This window comes from Vicugna pacos, chromosome 10 (assembly GCF_048564905.1).
Source record: "Vicugna pacos chromosome 10, VicPac4, whole genome shotgun sequence".
Lineage (NCBI taxonomy): Eukaryota > Metazoa > Chordata > Mammalia > Artiodactyla > Camelidae > Vicugna > Vicugna pacos.
In genome coordinates, this window is record NC_132996.1 from 30,372,108 (window position 1) to 30,391,381 (window position 19,274).

The 19,274-nt window shown below is 47.0% G+C and overlaps 3 protein-coding genes across 18 annotated transcripts in view; 2 read left to right on the plus strand and 1 right to left on the minus strand.

The window, feature by feature from the left end:
* C10H11orf42 (chromosome 10 C11orf42 homolog) overlaps nucleotides 1–6,441 on the plus strand; it is a 26,727-nt gene extending 20,286 nt beyond the window's left edge. The window contains exons 4-5 of the transcript XR_012076550.1: nucleotides 4,127–4,244; nucleotides 6,226–6,441. The gene's annotated coding sequence lies outside the window, so the exon portion shown is untranslated. The remainder of the gene's footprint in view (nucleotides 1–4,126; nucleotides 4,245–6,225) is intronic.
* The window catches only part of FHIP1B (FHF complex subunit HOOK interacting protein 1B), a 45,201-nt gene extending 36,067 nt beyond the window's left edge, over nucleotides 1–9,134 (minus strand). For 8 of the 14 annotated variants that reach the window (XR_012076549.1, XM_015238531.3, XM_072969373.1 and 5 more), the window contains exon 1: nucleotides 9,019–9,134. The gene's annotated coding sequence lies outside the window, so the exon portion shown is untranslated. Of the gene's footprint in view, nucleotides 1–26; nucleotides 779–977; nucleotides 1,035–3,528; nucleotides 4,110–4,974; nucleotides 6,202–9,018 lie in introns of those variants that run through there. The other 6 variants (XM_006203448.3, XM_006203449.3, XM_015238524.3 and 3 more) reach the window with 5 other exon arrangements.
* A 218-nt stretch (nucleotides 9,135–9,352) lies between these two features.
* CNGA4 (cyclic nucleotide gated channel subunit alpha 4) lies at nucleotides 9,353–18,579 on the plus strand. Of its 3 annotated transcripts, none has more exons than XM_006203451.3 (7): nucleotides 9,353–9,553; nucleotides 13,276–13,355; nucleotides 13,487–13,588; nucleotides 13,785–13,891; nucleotides 14,171–14,816; nucleotides 15,553–15,902; nucleotides 17,597–18,579. In XM_006203451.3, exons 2-7 carry the CDS (start codon nucleotides 13,294–13,296, stop codon nucleotides 18,055–18,057), a joined length of 1,728 nt encoding a protein of 575 aa, XP_006203513.2. In that variant the 5' UTR covers nucleotides 9,353–9,553; nucleotides 13,276–13,293; the 3' UTR covers nucleotides 18,058–18,579. The 3 variants fall into 3 exon arrangements, with proteins under 3 accessions (XP_006203513.2, XP_072826880.1, XP_072826879.1); XM_072970779.1 differs by having other exon boundaries at nucleotides 9,353–9,550; XM_072970778.1 differs by lacking the exon at nucleotides 9,353–9,553 and adding an exon at nucleotides 10,046–10,101.
* The last annotated feature ends 695 nt before the right edge of the window (nucleotides 18,580–19,274 follow it).

The window sequence follows — 19,274 nt, forward strand, 5'->3', positions numbered from 1 at the left end:
ATAGCAATATTCACCTACTTGCTCACCTGGGCATCAGCCTTCTTTCCTCTTTTCTGTACTTCCAATAACCAGTTCATCAACCTATTGTCTATACCCTCAAAACAAGTCTCACTGTTGCAATAACTTCTAATCTGGTCTCCCATGCTTCCAGCTTCCCCCTCCCCAACTCCGAGAGTCTACTCTCCACACAACCACCAGAGTGATATTTTTAAAACATAAATTATACTACATTCCTCCTCTGCTGAATACCCTCCAGTGGTTCCCTATCACACTGGTAACAATCCAAATCCTTTACGCTGGCCTCCAGGGAACTACGTAATCTGCACGAGCCGGTCCGCACTCAGGCCTCACTCATTCAGGCCTTCCTGAACACTTCCTCTTCCCTCTGTCCACCGTGCTCTTTCCTGATCCTCACACTGTTCACATCCTTCAGTTCTCTTCAAATGCCATCTCCTCAGAGAGGACATATTTAACAATTCTACCTAAATAGCACATCTGCCCACCTTCACTCTCTAGCTTCCTAATCCTAGTTTCTTTTCAGCAGTATTTTCACTATCTAAAAATATTTATCTGCTTATTTATTTGACTATCTTCCCCACTACAGTGTAAGCTTGTTGAGGACAAGGCGCCTCTGTTTTGTTTACTGTTGTATCCCCAGTACCAAGAGCAGTGCCTAAGGACTCAATAAATATTTGCTGAGTGTATGGATGCTTCAGTGAATGAACAAATGAACGAACAAACAAATGAACGATCTGAAATCCAGTCTTGATCTGACTCCAGCCCTCTGGGATCAACAAGGAAGAAATTTTTTTCTATCTATTGCAGGTCCCTCCCTAAAAGCCCACCCAGTAGGAAACAGACAAACAGACCTTTAATTTGCTGAATACTCTCAAGACGTGAAAATTCAGAGCCACTCAAAAAAGAATTTTCATTCTAGCAAAGAACACATGGATACCCTCCCATGAACACACACATACCCTCTCCTGTCAGATGCATCGGACACTCACTCCTGGGGCCATGACATGACATCCTCACTAGAGAAAGGAGAAAAGCACCAAAAGAGCTGTTGAACTCAGCCCGGGCTCACAGTTCCTTCTTCCTCACATCTACCACCCCCTCAGCAGGACTGTCTCTCCACGATACCTCACAAGTAATGGAAACTTCAGAGGAAAGGCGGGGTTCAGTTGTCCTTCCTCTTTATACTCAACAAGGGCTAAAGGAACTGGGAGACCTGGCAAAAGCCCCATACTTTGCCCTCCGGCTATATTAAGCACCATCCCCTTCTACCCAGATTTACTCTCTCTCACCATTATCTGCTCGCTAAACTAAAGGAAGGTAGTAGCTATGCTTAAGGAAACTTTATGGAGAACAAAAGACAGTCTTATAAAGGGTGGGGCCAGTCCTAAGCAGCAGGCAGGGCTTTCTCATCCATCAGCTCAATGTACACCACACTGTGCTAAGTAAGCACTGGAAACAAACAATGGATAAAAACAGTTGGAGGGAGCATAAAGAAAAATGCCAATAAATATTATAAACAGAGGTATTTACAAAAATGTCATGGGAGCACAAAGGAAAGCAACTAATTCTACCTGGGAGACTATAAGAGGATTCCAGAAAAGAAGTGATATCTGACTAAAATCTTTAACAAGATACGGGCCACAAAGTGCAGAGGGAAATGCCTTCTTCATATTAAAAACAGTATGTCCAGGGAACTACATTCAGTATCTTATAATAAGCTATAATGAAAAAGAATATGAAGAAGATATATATGTGTAACTGAATCACTGTGCTGTACACTAGAAACTAACACAACATTGTAAATCAACTATATTTCAATTTTAAAAAATGTTTTAAAAAACAGTATGTGCAAAAACACAGCGCTGTGAAACAGCATGGCAAATCTGAAGAACAGTTGCAAGGTTGGTGTGGCTTCATCACAGACTATTTAGAGAAGAGAGATACAATACTGAGTGGAAGGGGAAACATGGGTGAAGGTTATAAATATCATCAAATATCATGCTAGGAATTTGAGTTTTATCTATTGAGACAAAGGATGTTCTTAAACAAGGACACGATGGCATGAACTAAAGTGGTTAAGAGCAGAGTTAGAAAAGAAAAGATAAATTTTAGATTCACCTCAATCTTAGCATGTCCCATGTGGTAATGAAATTGTTTACACCTATCACTAATAGCAAGCTCCCTGACAAAAGGGACCACAGCATCCACTCTTCTTTGAAATCCCAGTGCCAACACAGCACCTGGCCTTCAAATATGTCTGTGGAACCAAATGCTGAATTTAAAACTTATAATAGCTAACATATATTGAGCACTACTATGTGCCAGGCTCCATTCTAAGCACCACATGGAGTAGCTCATTTAAGCCTACTAAAAATGCTAGATGTATTATTATCTCCATTCTACACATGAGGAAATCAAAGCCTAGAAAAGTTAAATAAATTGTCCAAGTTAGCCAGCTAGAAAGTGGCAAGAATGAGATACAAATACAGATAACCTGCCTCCAGATTTAACTTAATTATGAAGTAGAAGCAATCAGACCTACCAAATGAAGGGAGGATAAGAGAAGCCCCTAACATGAAGCATAAGAGACTCAGTAAAAGATAACTCCATTAACAGACGAGGAACACATAACAAAGGAACTGTGTTTTAGAAAACAGGATGAGTACAGTTTTGGATGTGTTATGTTTTGAGACACCTATGGGAAAACCATGACGTCCGGAAAGCAAGAGAAATATTATACTTGAGCTCAAGGGTAAGTAAAATCAAGACTAGGAGTCACTAGCTGATACGTGGTGGATGAAGCTATAGAAGTGGATGGAATCATCCAAAGCGATCAGCAGATCCTGAAAGGAGCCAAGGGTGACATCCTGGGAAAAACTAGGACTTAGGAAAGCAAAGAAAGAGGAGTCTTTAAAAAAAAAAGACTTGTGAGCATAGCCAGGAATGGAAGGAGAAATCCAAGAGATGATGATAATCTAGAAATCAAGAAAACGAAGTTTCAAGAAACTGAAGGTTACCCATAGTGTATAGTGTATAGTCTACAGAAAGATAAACTACAATGAAAAGTGACTGACAGTCAGTCAGTTTTAGTCGGTCGGATGGGGAGCCTCAGAGGTGTCTGTCAAGTGAGGAAAAGGAATCCGAAGAAGATAATAGGTTACGGATAAATACAATGGGCAAAGTGACAGAAAAAACAGGTATAGGATTAGTCTGAGAAACAGAAGTATACCACTTCCTCTGAGAAAGAAGGAAATAGTAAAACAGAGAGGACGGGTGCCACTTCAGGTAAATCTGAAAACTGGAAGACGGAAGCTAATAGCTACTACCACCCCCACCCACCCACCCTCTCCCCAACCACGCCCCAAGAGATTCACGGTCAGGGCAAGAAGGTGGAAGAGCCATGGAGTGGATGCTCGCATACATCCCACACAGGGTTTCCTAGAAACCATCAAACACAGTCACACAGACTAGTGGCCGTCACCAGCAGGGAGCACTGGAAAAGGCACTTACCCATCTGCCCTAGTACTTCAGGTCCCAAGAAGGTGTGGGCTCAGGCAGGCAAAGCCAATAGTGGAGATTACTGATGAGAAATCTCGCCTGCTACTAGACCCGTCACTGTCCTTAGCCCTGGGACACCGTACCATTCCTTGTTGGTTTCCTTAAACTCATTTGCCCACTAATTTGTAAATATAGTCCCTTTACTATTAAATTTTCCCAAACTTAATTTGTGCCATCTGCTTGCTACCTTCAAAGACCCTAAGTGATACAAGAGGTCTACTGGTGACTGAATGCTTTCTCAAACATACTTCATTTGAGGACTGAAAACAAACAGGGGCCCTAAGGTCAAGCAAGAGTAATACAAGGAAGTAAATAAAGCATGAGCTGTGGCGTTCCTCAAACAAAGGTTTGAATCACAGTCCTCCGTTAAATAAATCACTTCATACATTGGAGCCTGTTTCCTCGTTTATAAATTTCTGATGAAATATATACTGTTGTTGCTTTAAGACTTAAATAAGATAACTTATGGAGCAGCCCAGGCACAAAGCGCAGGTGCTCTATAAGTGACATTTTCCTTCCCCTTTCTGTCTCCTGACCCTGTCTGACCAAGGTGCCCTCATCTCCAACAGAGGGGAGAGATCTAACGTGCTCTGACATGTCCATCCTCACCACCTCAACCACATACCCCAAGGGAGATGAAGAAGGGCCAAGCATCCAGCCTCAGCAAAGTAAGGCCTTAACGTGTTCAAAACTAAACTGCCTCCAGCCTCTGGAACTCAATTCCAAAGACTAACAAACAGCTCCTACCTTGCGATTTACCTGGGGTGCCTATTCCTGGTCCTCTGCTTGACTGACAAAGGGCACTGCTCACAGACCCAGGGGGAAGTGGCCTCCAGCATTTTCCCTCCCCACCCCACCCTCATGTCTTTTCAAAGACCTCAAAGAGAAAAGACCCACTGAAATCAGTGTCTCAGAACCTGAAAGCCAACACTTAACCTGGGCCCTTTTCACACACTGCAAAAACATAAAAGAAAGCCATAGATTGGTGTCCCTGTCACCTGTGTAAGACTCCCTTGCTCCCTGTTAACCCTGAAAAGTTCAGAACAAGACAAAGAAGAGAGTGAAATCACCACTCTTACTGGGCCCTTTCCTCCCATAGCAAAGTCTAGAAAAAAGTAGACCCCTCTTCCTAAGTTTACCTACATGCTCAGCCACAGGGAAAAAAGGAGCTGATCCTTCAGACCCCAAATGGCCAAGGTCAGGCACTCACCGTAGGGCCCAAAATACGGCCTTATGGGCACACTCAGCAAGGGTGTCCACCAACCTCAGAACAGCAGGCACAAGGCAGGAAGTGGCTCAGCCTCACTTAGGAACCTTTGCCCTGGGAGAGGCAAAGAGAGCGGGAGCTGGGGGCAGGGATACACCTGCAACACCTACAGCAGACAGAGAGAGACCAACCTTCTAAGAACGGGTCAGTGAGGTTCTGAGTTTCTCTCCCCCTACAATGGCTCTTCCTCTTAATAGCGTAAGAGGCAGGGATGGGCTGTTACCCTAGATACTGAAAGTAGAAAGATCCAATTAAAACCTCATAGGAATACAAAAGGGAAGAAAACAAACACCCCACCTCACAGAAGCCTAGAGTCTAGAGCTCAGCTTACACATATCCTCCCTGCTTGTCTGCCTCTCAGCCTGCACGTGTAAGACAAACGGGATATGAGTATCTGGTCCCACCTCACTTCCCCCCTCCCCAGGACCACCTCTGCATCGTGCAGGGGGCTCCCATCCTGACCCCAGCAGAGCCCCTGTACCTCACAGCATGACTCCCCTTTACAGCAGTAAATCCCCATGTCACAAGCAGCTATCTCCACCCCTCTTGCAGGAGGGTAACAAAGAAGTCAAAGAGGAGGTGAAACTGAACTAGATCCTAATGGATGAGGAAAGTTCATTGGGCAGAGAAGAGAAGGCATTCCCAGTAGAGGAAGCAGCTATTACAAAGATTTCAAGGTTCAAAAGAGTAACATTTGTTAGGGAATGTGAACAATTTATTCAAGCTAGAACAAAGTAGAGAGTGGCAGGAGATGAAGCTGGAGAGGTGAGTCGAGGCCAAATGATGCCATATTAAGGAACTTGGATGTTGTCCTACAGAATACAAAGAGCCAAAAGTTTTTAAGCAGAGGAATTCCATGATCAAATTTGTATTTTTAGAAAGATCAGTCCAGGGACGGGCTAGAAAAGAGCAAGTCTGAAGGCAGGAGACTGTCGGAGGAGAAAAAATCCAGATGAGAGATGAGAAGGAAGTAAACTAAAGCCTTAACAGTGAAGATGTAGCAATGGAGATGAAAAGGACAGAGATAATTTAGAGGGAAAAGGATTAAGATTTTAATGACTGACTACATAGATTTGGGGGTGGGGGGCAGGAAGGAGCAGAAAGAATAGAAGATGATACTGAAGTCCTTGCCTGGACTGATACACAGCATATGGTGCAAAAGCAGGCTTTCAGAGCAAAGACTCAATGAGTTCTGTTTCGGACATGTTAACTTTGCCAGGCTTGTAGAGATATAGTAGGTCACTGCATAGATATGACTGGAACATAGAGAGACTGAGACTAGGTTACGGAGAAGTAATCACCTCAAGATGATTTATCTTTATATTTCACATTCTCTCTCTAAATTGAAATTATCTTTTCGTTTGTCTATCTTTCCCAACCAGACTGAGAATTCCTTGAGACCTCAGGGGACCACATCTTATTTATCTTGCTATCTCCTAAAATGTGAGCATCTCGAGGGCAGGCTACATGTTGAAGAAGCATTTGCTGAATGAATAAATAAATTAATATATGAATGAATGAATTTGTCCTCTCAGCACTTAGCAGATTGCCTGGCACAAAGCAGATGTGGAATAAATGGTTATATACAGCACCGTGAACATGTTTCTGTCTCTACATTGTCATCCTCATCTATGTCTCATCTTCTCAGATCTACTCAGCTATGTAGCACAAGGCAAAATCCATCATATTTAATGCACTACTATTCAACAAAGAGTTCAGTATAGCAAGCAATAAGCTTACCAAACCCAGTGCTTCCTTTAGAATAACCAAGAATTTGGACAGTCCCTAAGAACCCTCTGAACATGGGATTTGACTCACCCTATCATTATCACAGTGTGATCCAGGCATTATACACACCTGTTCCTATGCCTTTGCAACATTAATAAACAGAATCTTCAAACCTATGTCACTCTAACAGTCTCTTTAATACCTTTTGTAGACAGAACAATTATAAATCATTAAAAAAAGGTTTTTGCCAGTATCATGTCCTCCATGTCATCACAACCTTCCTATCCATCACATGCTTTTTACTCCACAACACCTTCATTCTCTGTTAAAATTTTTATTTTCCCAAGTCACTCTCAGAAGACATAATTTGGGGTCCAGCTTTGCTATTTTATCACTATGTGATCTCTAGCTTCTGAATTTGATTCCTCAACTATAAAATATGAATTCCTGCCCTTGCATACTTCACAAAGTATCTATGTAAATCCAGTAAAATTTGAGATTGCTATCTCATGCATTAATGCTGTTTAGATGTCAGAAGTTATATAGTAGAATTACTGTATTAACACGTTTCCTCAATAACACAGCAACCACACCATCATCACTCTAAATTTCTGGATTTCAAGAGCCAGTAAAAATAGATTTTAAAAAATTCTAAATAGGACTGTTACTTTTTATTTTAGCAAATAGATCAGTTTTTTTAAAACCCATCATCCACTGTCACCATTCCTTCTTCAGTGACAGAGCACTTTAACACCAAAGGATAGGAATGATAATCTAAGAATTTTATCTTTATGAAAACCTGATGTTCCATATCTTCTTTCTCTCCTTACACCTGGAATAGATGAAAACTTTATCATGGCTTGGTACTGTCCTTGGCCCAATGTTTAGGAATCACTGCTCTAAACCCTTTCATTATATGTGTAAGTTCTATAGGGTTCTGACCCTCTGGGCAGATTGTCAAGGGATCCACCAGCATGAAAGTTGGTTTGGCTTCCAGAGAGAAACAATAAAAACATACCATAGGACAGAGAAAGTTGGTTCTAAGGTTCAGACTCTAAACCAGAATGGAGAATTGGGCTGCCCCTAATTCTCAGAGAATGATCTTGATAGGGAAGGTCTACCTCTTTCTGAGGTTGGGGAAGGTATCTGCTCTGTGGCAGACTATCAGTAAAGAGAAAATTGTAGTGGTGTGAAAGGGACCATTATCACTAAGTGCTAACCCAGCTTCCTAGAACATCCCAAATTTTCACGTGCATGTGAGTTGACGGGGAAAAGGGGACCTGTAAAATGCTAATAAAGTGAACCCAATGGAATGAATTGTAAATTAATAGGAGAAAACTTTTGGGGGTCATAGAAATGTTCAGTATCTTGAAAGTAGTGATGGTGTCAGAGATGTAAACATACGTCAAAACTCATCAAACATGTATATTTTAAATATAAGTAGTTTGTTCTACATAAATTAGTGGGGTTTTTTTATTTAACTGTAAGAAAATGAGAGCAAAGTCATCCTGTTTGGAAGTCTAAACACAGCGTTGTATGTAACAAATTATATAATATCCATGAAAGCAGAATTAATAATTGACAGTGGTTAGTCCAATATAGATAGCAACCATTTAACGCCCCACAGCTCAGCACAGGTAAGGAACAGCAAGGGAGTAAGATGCCCAGAAGCAGGTGGAGAAAAGACAAACATAGGCAGTCACAGCCAAAAAATCTCCATAAGAAGGACCATCTTCAAGTTTGCAGTCCCAAAGAGGAACTTAAGGGAACAAGGATTCCAGTGATAACTTCATTGAAGACTAAGCCTCAAAAATAATTTTCATTGCCATTGTTACTATTGCCCATGACGCCTTCATTTTTTGGTACTCCAAAATGTGTAAAGCCCATGGAGCAGAAGAGCCAAGTGCACAACACTTTCACCCAAGCTGTCCTACTCAATCTAAAACTATTGCTGTCGCTGGGCAGGACACATCATTAAGGAGACTTCAGAATCAACCTCACCTTTACCCAAGTCTCACAACACTCATTCCTTCCTGCATGCCGTGCCCTCAACCCCCTCCCAATTCACCACCAGCCTGCATGCTCCAGCCTCTGCCCTATCCTCTCCTCCTCCCCGCACAGGCCTCAGCCCCTCACTCTGGTCCCAGGGCTGTCCCTCACCCCTGCCTACAGGAGCCCCAGCCCCTCGGGAAATAGTGTTCAAAAGTCCCTTCCACTTGACCCTCAGAAAACATCCCAGCCCCTCATGCTAGCCAGCTCCTTGCTTGCTCACTCACCCCGAGGCTCTCTCCCTGCTCCCCTACCTGAGACACTCACACCCGGCCCCTCACCACATGCCAGCCCCTCACCCTGTCCCCTCACAACCAGGACAGTCACCAAACCCGATGCCGTCATTCCCCAGCTCCTTGTCCCCTCTCATGCGCCTCTCCGGACCCTCCGGCCCGTACCTACTGTTCACTCACAGAACCCCGACCCTGACCAGGCCCGATTGCCACCGCGGTGCTAGGTGAGCTCAGGCCGCCGCCATCGCTCCTCAGGCGCACCAGCCGCGCCCCGCCCCGCGCCACACGCAACCCGCGCCCCCGCGCACCACACGTAACCGCCCAGCGACGCACCGCTGGGCAGTGGCGTGCCAGCTCATTGGCTGGGCCGGGCCAAAGCCCGAGCGTCGATGCCTGTCTCCTGGCAACGGCCGAGCGCAGGGGAGGGGTCGCCGACGGCATTCCGAGCAAGGAGTACCGCCTCTTCCCCCAGGTTCCACCCCCTCGCGCTGCAAACCCCGCCCTTCTGAAGGACTCCGGCGTGTCATAGGGGAAGACCTCTGGGGAGGTGGAGGCCCGCGGTAGGGGGCGGAGCCTGAGGAGGAAAGGTCGAACCAGAGGGCAGAAGGCGGGTCCTTAAGAGCGACGCGACTTAAAGAGGCCGGGAAAGACCAGAAGGCGGAGCGTAGGAGAGACCTGGGACCGAAGAGAGGCTAACGTGGTAGGGGCGGGGCCAAGAGGCCTGGCGGTGCTTACAGTGGGAGAGGGGGCGTGGAGGGGGTGGGGCTAACACCAGAGGGTATGTCTGAGGGGAGGAGCCAGCAAGTGGGCGGGACCCGTGGCAAAACAAGCCCTAAAGAGGGCAGACAGCGAGAAGTCTAGCTCATTTTTTGCCCCAACTGGGTAGTTGGCTTGGATAGTACCCGGACGATGACCGGTCCTTGATGGCTCCCCCAGCACCTGCTGCTCCGCGATCCCTTGGGCACTGCTTTTTTCAGTCACTCAAGGGACACGGAGTAAGCGCCTTCTTGTCAGGCAGGACTCCAGATCAGTTAGAACCAATCTCTGCCCTCCAGGACCTCAGCCCTCATAACCAAACAACTGCAACGTGGAACTGCCATGAAGAGAAGCACTTGGCACGTTATGTGTGTTTAGGGAATGAGGGGAAAGAAGGGCCAAGGGGACTAGGGAAGCCTTCCAGGAGAAGATGTCTGAGCAGTCTTGAGAAACAAGCAAGCGAAAGACTGAGAAATGGAAGTTTCAGATAAGGTCTGTCATTTAGTTGCAAGCATTGTATCAAATGTTAATTCCCTGGTGTTGATCACTGTTCTCTAGTTATAGAAGATGATGACAGGGGAACAGCGGTAACATGGATAAGGAGTTTACAAGAACTTTCTATACTATTTTTGCAACTTTTCTGTAAGCCTAAAATTAGTTCAAAATAAAAAGTATTTAAAAAGAAAAAGAAATGGAAGTTTCAACCCAAAGGATCAGCACATAACAAGGCAAGGAAGAATGGACAATGTGTGGGAGGTGCTCTGGAAAGTACAATCAGTACAGCTTGTCTGAAGACTAGGGAATATGCAAAGGAAATGCTGTGAGATGAGGCTGAACACACAGATAGAGGTCAGATACCAGGGAGCTTTGTAGGCCATGTTAAGCAGTTTAGATTTTTATCCTTGGGATTATAGAAAACGATAAAGAATTTTATGATCAGACGGCTAAGGCCCAAATTAGAATAGTAAAGACATAGAGAAATGGACATGTGATTATTAGATCACCAGGGCTTGATGCCTGGATAAAAATGAAAGGAAAATAAGAGGAAGGATTAAAAACTGATGCTTAGTTTATATAAATTCAAACACAGGCAAAGCACAACTATGGAATTAGGGGTCAGGATAGTGATTGCCCTTAGAAAAGCACTGACTGGAACTGGGCAGAGTGGGATTCTTGATGTGAGTGCTCATTACATGGGTGTGTTCACTTTGTAAAATTCATCAAGCTGTGTACTTAGGAAATGTGTACTTTTCTATATGTGTCTCTGGTTACTATGCTGTGTAATAAATCATCCCAAACTTAGTAGTGTAAAACAACAGCTATTTTATCATGCTCACAGATTCTGGGAATTTAAACAAGACACAGAAGGACTAGCTTGTCTCTGTTCCATGTATCTGGGACCTACCTCATCTAGAGTGGTCAAATGCCTGGGGGTGAATTGAGGCTGGTGACTGCAATCATCTGGAGGCTTCTTCTCTCACATGTCTGATGCCTGAGCTGGGACAACTTAAAGGCTGAGCTCCACTGGACTGTCAAATAAAGACATGTGACTGCTCCTGTGTCTTGGGCTTCTCACAACATAGCAGCTAGGTTCCAAGAGGGAGCATCCTGAGAGGGAGCTTCCAGACAATGAACGTTCTGGGAAAACCGGAAGGAAGCTGCATGGCCTTTTATGTTCTAGCTTCAGAAGTCACACAACATCACTCTTGGCTGAAACAGTCACAAGGGAAGATCATCAAATAATTCATGACCATTTTTTAAAACTGCCACAATGTTACACAATAATAATAGTGTTAGTAATATTAATAAATACTAGGGCTAGATGTTTTGGCTGAAAGGCCAGAGATAGGGATTAGAAAAGAAAGAGTGAATGGAGAAGATAATGAGCCCAGTTATAAACCCAGTGGGCTGAAGGTGACTGTGGAATAGCCAAGCAGGGACATCCAGCAAGCAATTAGTGGTATAGATAGATAGGTCTGGAGCTCAAAGAGAGGTTTTGGGGAGTCTTTGGATGTGTAAGGGGATTCTGTGGTTGACCAAGATTGGCCAGGGAGAGCTGGGAGGATGGAAAAAGAGGAAGGCCTAGGACAGAGTTCTTAAGAACACCAAAACAGAAGGGACAAGTAGAGGGACTTATGAAAGAGACTACGAAGAAATAAACAGAAAGCCAAGAAATTATGGTATCCATAGAAGCCATGGGAAAATAGGATTTCAAAAAAATAAAATAAAATATTGAGGACTATAGATGTTTCTTCCAAGAAATGCTCCCAAAACACAAATCTAGCCATAACACTTAACTGGGCAAAACACTTCGTGGGTTCCCCCATTGCCTTCAGATAAAATCCTAGCTTTCAACTAACACAACACTGTAAATCAACTATACTACAGTAAAAGAAAAAGGATTTCCTAGCTTTATAACATGGCTGACAAAGCTTTCCCTGAGCTGTCCTGGGTCCACCATTCAGCCTCATCTTTCACCACTAGCTTCTCAGATTTTCTAGGAAAACCAATTGACATTCCCCCAGTCCCCTATGCTTTTTGAAATTTCTTTATCTGTGCACACTCTGTGCACTTTGCTTGTAGTGCTCATCACACTTCCATCTCTATACCTAACTCCTGTTCATCCTACAGAACCCAGAATCAGTTAGGACCCTTCCTATGTACTGCAATTACCCTCTGTATATCCACCTAATAGAGTATTCATCACACTGCTATGTAATTATCTATCTACCTGACTCTTCCCCCTACCAGACTGTGGGTTTCTGGAGGGCAAAAAAATGTGTTTCATTCATCTTTTATCCCCAATGCTTAGCACAATATTGGCCTGGCACATAGCAGGTGTTCTGATTTTGACTTATTGACTGAGAAAGATGATGGTCATGAAAGGGACATCACGTGAAGGGAGAATTTGTAGGATTTTTTTGGTTTGTTTTGGAATGGGAGAGATTTAATTAAGCATGTTCACCAAAAGGGAAAATTGAAAGAGTTTGAGGATCTAGAAGACACAGGCAATAACTGGTGGGATCAGGCATGAGAGGTAACAGGAAGGGAATGAGGGCAAAAATGCCACAGGATGGCCCCCAACACACTCATCCAGCAAGGAAGAAGCAGGTAAGGGTGCAGGTAATGGAGACAGAGCCCATGTCTGATGTGACAGGCATTCTTCGTCCCCAGAGACTAGTTCAGCATCTGACACAAATGAGCCATTCGGCACATAGTTGTTAAATGGATTAAAAATGAGGTTCAGGCAGGGAACTTGCACAAGGTAAAACATAATGATTTTCTGAGCCTATACTGGCACCCAGGTCCTCTGACCGGGGGACCCCTATGTAGTTCAGCTTTAGGGAAGGTGGGGAGTCAGTGCGGGGAACAAGGCCCAGCTCTACCTCTGAGGCATGCACCTCACCATCTCCAGGGGCCTCATTAGAGATGTTTAGTTGGGCAGGTATAAACCCAGGCCATAGGAGACAGGGCAGAGCACTGGAACCACACTGTCTCCACCCCTTCAGTAGCGGCTGTTTCTGGCTGTGTTGCTAAGAGCTTCAGAAGCCAAAGACGGAGGATTCACAGGTGGAGACCAAGGGCAGCTTCTTCCAGGCAGGCAGGCCCTAGCATCCACCTCCTGAAACCACCTACAGACAGAGGCCCTGGATTTCTCACACCCAGGTACCAGGCTACAGAACCATGAGCCAGGACAGCAAAGTGAAGACGACAGAGTCCAGCCCTCCTACCCCGTCCAAGGCGAGGTGAGAGATACTGGTCCCCTGTGTCAGATCCGCCTGCCTCACTAGCTGGATCATGATCCCTGTTTGGTGCCCCCAGTCACAATCGCAACACTGAAAGGTGAATAAATGAAACACGACTTCCCCTCCTACAGGAAGTCACTGCCTGTCCTGGACCCATCAGGGGATTGCTACTACTGGTGGCTGAACACGATGGTCTTCCCAGTAATGTATAACCTCATCATCGTCATATGCAGGTTTGGCTGGGCACTGTGGGAAGGGCCTTAAGCAGAGACCAAGGTTAAACAGTGAGGCCCAGGAGAGGGGCAGCCCCTTGCCCGGGGCTGGAGTAGGGGCGGTGCCTATGCCTAGGGTTTAGTGCTCAGGCTTGGGGGGAACACATCACACATAAAGGGTGCCCTCAAGCCGATCTCTCCTGTCCCTGCTATGCAGAGCCTGCTTCCCGGACTTGCAGCACGGTTATCTGGTGGCCTGGTTAGTGCTGGACTATACGAGCGACCTGCTGTACTTACTGGACATCGTGGTGCACTTCCACACTGGTCAGTGAGTCCCAGGACTCAGTCTATGTTCAACGTTCCCTTCCCAAAGAGAGCCTCTTGGTAGCAAAGTGACCCCTCCCTGATAGCACTTTCACATGCCTCTCTGTTTACAATACCCCTAGACTCACCCCAGAAACTCTAGGGCGGTTAGGCTGGCTCCCACTCTGTCCGGGTAACTGTCTCCCTGTCCTCGACCCGGGCACGCCCACCCTCACCCTCATTCCTGGAGCAGATAGCTGCCCTGTCTCCGCCCCATGCCTGACCCCCGTCCCCCATCAGGATTTTTGGAGCAGGGCATCCTGGTGGAGGACAAGGGTAGGATCGCGAGTCGCTATGTCCGCACCTGGAGCTTCGTCTTGGACCTGGCGTCCCTGTTGCCCACCGACGCGGCCTACGCGAGTCTGGGTCCGCACACACCCACGCTAAGGCTGAACCGCTTTCTGCGGGCGCCCCGCCTCTTCGAGGCCTTTGACCGCACGGAGACCCGCACAGCTTACCCGAACGCCTTCCGCATCGCCAAGTTGATGCTTTACATCTTCGTCGTCATCCACTGGAACAGCTGCCTGTACTTCGCCCTGTCCCGCTACCTGGGCCTCGGGCGTGACGTGTGGGTGTACCCCGACCCCGCGCGGCCCGGCTTCGAGCGCCTGCTGCGCCAGTACCTCTACAGCTTCTACTTCTCCACGCTGATCCTGACCACCGTGGGCGACACGCCGCCGCCAGCCCGGGAGGAGGAGTGCCTCTTCATGGTGGGCGACTTTCTGCTGGCCGTCATGGGGTTCGCCACCATCATGGGCAGCATGAGCTCCGTCATCTACAACATGAACACTGCAGACGCGGCCTTCTACCCAGACCACGCCCTGGTGAAGAAATACATGAAGCTGCACCGCGTCAACCGCCGGCTGGAGCGGCGAGTCATTGACTGGTGAGGATGCCGGGCTTCCAGACCAGGACAGAGAGAGATGTCCTGAGTAGAATCTGAGGAAGGTGGCTGGGTTCTCACTGCCTGGTGGGCCGGGCAGGGCCATCAGGATGTGGCCTTCATTGGGAGGTCCACTGGGTGGGGGCTTGGAGAAATATATTCTCCACTAATCGGATAAGGACTTAGGAGTGGGTGGGTAAGAGCCTGACAGGGAGGAAACTCGTAGGCAAGAAAGGATAACCCAGAAACCAGGGAAGGGTTAAGAGAGAAGAGCAATACTCCTCAGGGGATGGCCAACAAAATGGCTGAGTACGTCATGGAGTCCATACTGTAGGCTGAACAGAAGGAAGTTCAACTTCACCAAGTTGGGAAGCTAGAGCAGAGGACCTCTAAAGAAAGCGGGGCTTGGTGATTGAAATAGGCATCGGTGGGATGGTACAAGACATCTCTGAATGGTAAGTGGGTAGAGCTGACAGGAGCTAAAGGGCATCTTATCCACTGTCAGCTAGTGGAGTCTTCCAGGCCCTGAGTGAGGGAGAGGAGGTCAAAACATATGAGTGACCAACAGATAGTGGACTGATGGTATCTTTCATCCAACTGTCAAGTATTCCCACGACCCCTGTGAGATCTCAGCATAGTTGGGTTCTTGACTAAAGCTGAGGTGAGCCCTGATGGAAGACAGAGAAAGAGGCATGTCAGTAGGGGGCTGGTGGAGAACTGGTGCTACTCTTGCCCCCAGGTACCAGCACCTGCAGATCAACAAGAAGATGGCCAACGAGGTAGCCATCTTACAGCACTTGCCTGAGCGGTTGCGGGCAGAAGTGGCCGTGTCTGTACACCTGTCTACTCTGAGACGGGTGCAGATCTTCCAGAACTGTGAGGCCAGCCTGCTGGAGGAGCTGGTACTGAAGCTGCAGCCCCAGACCTACTCACCAGGCGAATATGTCTGCCGCAAGGGGGACGTTGGCCGAGAGATGTACATCATCCGGGAGGGTCAGCTGGCCGTGGTGGCTGATGATGGTGTCACACAATATGCCATGCTTGGTGCAGGGCTCTACTTTGGGGAGATCAGCATCATCAACATCAAAGGTGAGCACCCCAGCATTCATTCCAGGGACAGGATTGGTGGGGGGAATGGGGACAACAGAACCCAGTACTGGGACCAGATGGTGCTTTGGGGCCTACAGATTAAGGATACCTGGCCCTTGCCTGAGTCACTAGAGGGCTCAAGAGAGAAGCAGGACATGGAGAGTCTGTTCCCTGAGAAGAGGCTGAGCCAAGGTCAGTGAGCAGGGTGGGCCCTTGGAAGAGAGGGTAGACCTGCTCTGTGGGTGTCCACTCAAGGCACCAATAGACCAGTGGAAAGTGACAGAGATAATAATAATAATAATAATAATAATAATAATAATAATAATAATAATAATAATAGCTAATATTTATTGTGTGCTTATCCCCATTTCAAAGGTAAGGAAATTGGAGCACAGAGAGTTTGGGGAACTTGTCCAAAGTCACACAAGTAATAAGTATACACACTCAGAATCAATAAAAGAAATAAAATTCTCACAGCCAAATGGAAAGGAAGGTAGAAGGAATATAGAAAAGAATTCCTATCTACTCCATCAAGTCCAGTCCGGGCCAGGGACTGTCCGCTGGCTCATGTATTCCTCCGATCAGCCTCTGCCATCGGAGTTGTTCTACTTAATTACTGGTAAAGACACCAAGGCCTCAGGAGATGGGGCTGAGCACCCTCTCCTGACTGAGGCAAGATGTGCTTTCGGTCTGGGGATCTCACTCTCCACTTGTCCTAAAGGTCTCACATCTGTCCTCCAAGGACCCCCTCAACCCTCAAGCTCCACATCTTGCAGGCAGTTGGCCACTGTCTATTTGACTTTGGACAAGTCACTCCCTTCTTATGCCTCAGTTTTCTCAACTACCCAATAAGGATGATATTTAAAACCTATTTGTGAGGATTAAACGAGTTTTCTGGGCAAGGCACACAGCGCAGGGCCTGGCACACCCAGCAAATGTTCAGCAAACAGCAGCTCCCTGGCGCCTTCTAAGGTCCTCCTAGCTCTGAGACTGCGGGATACAGACAAACCTATCTTTCCACCCACGACCCACCAACATTTTTCTAAAATACCAATAATACCATACAGTTCCCCTGCTTAAAATATTTCAATGGTTTCTCACTGTTCTCCCCATAAGATCTGAACTCCTTGCCCTGGCCACAAGACCTGGTGTGACCTGGACTGTCTCCATCTCTTCCCACTCTCCTCACAGCCTTCACTTCAGCCGCTCTGGATTGCCTCCTGTTTTCTGTATCCATCTAACTGTTTCCTGCTCATGTTCTTCTCTCTGCCTAGATGCCCTCCCCCCCTCCTCCCCCTCTTCCCCTCATTACCTCCTACTCAATCCAGGCATCAGTTCCTCCAGGCTTCCTTAAATTCTCTGCCTTACAGCTTGTTAGGGGTTCTTTGCCTGACTTCCCACAATACCAGATGCACGTCTACACTGTATCAGCCATCCTGTTATGTAACTATCCGATCAAATGTCTGTCTCCTCTAGACTGTGAATTTTTGGAAGCAGGTCACTGATACCCACTCAGCCCAGGACCTAGTCCCACCCAGTGCTTTACTAAATGAAACAGTTAATGAGGCAAAAAGAGAGGTTCAGAAGCACAAATATGGAGGTGGGGGCCCTCGTTCAGGAGTGAAATGTCCCCTCACACCCCCACGCCCCCCCCCCACTCACTGTCCTCCCTTGTGTCTGCCCTTGGGCCACAGGGAACATGTCTGGGAACCGCCGCACAGCCAACATCAAGAGTCTAGGTTACTCGGACCTGTTTTGTCTGAGCAAGGAGGACCTGCGGGAAGTGCTGAGCGAGTATCCACAGGCCCAGGCCGTCATGGAGGAGAAAGGCCGCGAGATCTTGCTCAAATTGAACAAGTTGGACGTAAACGCCGAGGCAGCTGAGATCGCCCTACAGGAGGCCACGGAGGCCCGGCTGCGAGGTCTCGACCAGCAACTCGATGATCTACAGACCAAGTTTGCACGCCTCCTGGCTGAGCTGGAGTCTAGTGCGCTCAAGATTGCTTATCGCATCGAAAGGCTGGAGTGGCAGACTCGGGAGTGGCCAGTGCCTGAGGAACTGGCCGAGGCCGATGATGAGGGCGAGCCTGGGGAGGGAACATCTAAGGATGGAGAGGGTACAGCTGGCTGGGAGGGATTCCCAGGCCCAGAGTGACTCCATGCCTATCCCCAGGACTACCCCCGACACCAAGGGAATCCCGAGGTGTAGGAAAGCCAGCCTGCAGAAACTCTGCCATCCTGTCTGCTAGGTTACAGAGATGGAAGTGGACTGGGTCTGTAGATGCACCACCTAGGGATGCAGGAGCGTAGCACACATTCATCCCCCATGCGCAGCGCACACTCACACACACACTCAGTTGTGCACATACACACTGTCGCCAAGACTTTGCAGTCCATATAAAATGCTCTGGAGTTCCCCTTCACAGAGCACACATACTTTCTCACATAAATATGTTTTATATCCACAGACGATGTACACAGTCAAGTCATGCATCTCATAAACACACATATACTCAGAGTCACACACCAGTACACACAGATGCCTTCCACAGGTTTGCACCCCCTTGTAAACAAGATATCTTGTTTCAAGATATCTTTTAAATGCTCCCCTATGTGGGTGGTTCACCAGAGTACCCTGCAAGTTGCACGTTAATAAAGTATTTGCTTCCTCACTAAACATTTACGGGTCTGGTGAGAAAAAGCAAAACGGATGTGGGCCAGGATGAATTGTCTGAATCTTGGTTTACAGGTGTAAGGGGCACAGGCTGTGTAGTAGCTGGTGGGTTGGATTCAAAGAGGTGGGAGTATCTGATGAATCAAGAAGCAGTACTGAGTCAAGGTAAAAACAGGCTTAAGCATCACACCGCTGTAAGTGTGCACATGCTTTCATAGACATATTCACAAACACACACTGACCATTGCTTCTCACAGCAGAGTTTGTGTCCTCAGCCTTGTGAGCTCTGAGGGGTTTGATCTAGCTTAGTAAGCCAGAGTAAATACCTCTGCCCCTTTTTCCTTCCTTTGGTTCAGCCCTGGAGGGTGGGGTCAGGGCAACCTTGCATGCAGGACTGATTCCAAAGGGAGAATAGTTCCCAGGACTGTTCACCTGGCCCTGTCCTACCAAGGTGGTTGTCGGAGCTGGCCTCGGTCCTGGCAGAAATCCAGCTCTCCTCTACACAGTATTCCAAAATATAACATGTGGAGAATAGAGACTAGGTAAAGTGGAATACCATGACAGGGGACAACTGGAGATGTGTGTTTGGGGAGTTTTACAGTAACTCTGGCATACTTAGAAAGGCTGCAGGTTTGGGTCAGAAGAGGTGTTATGGGGTCTGTGGGGCAGAGTCAGGTGTCATCTCTGAATCAGATTCA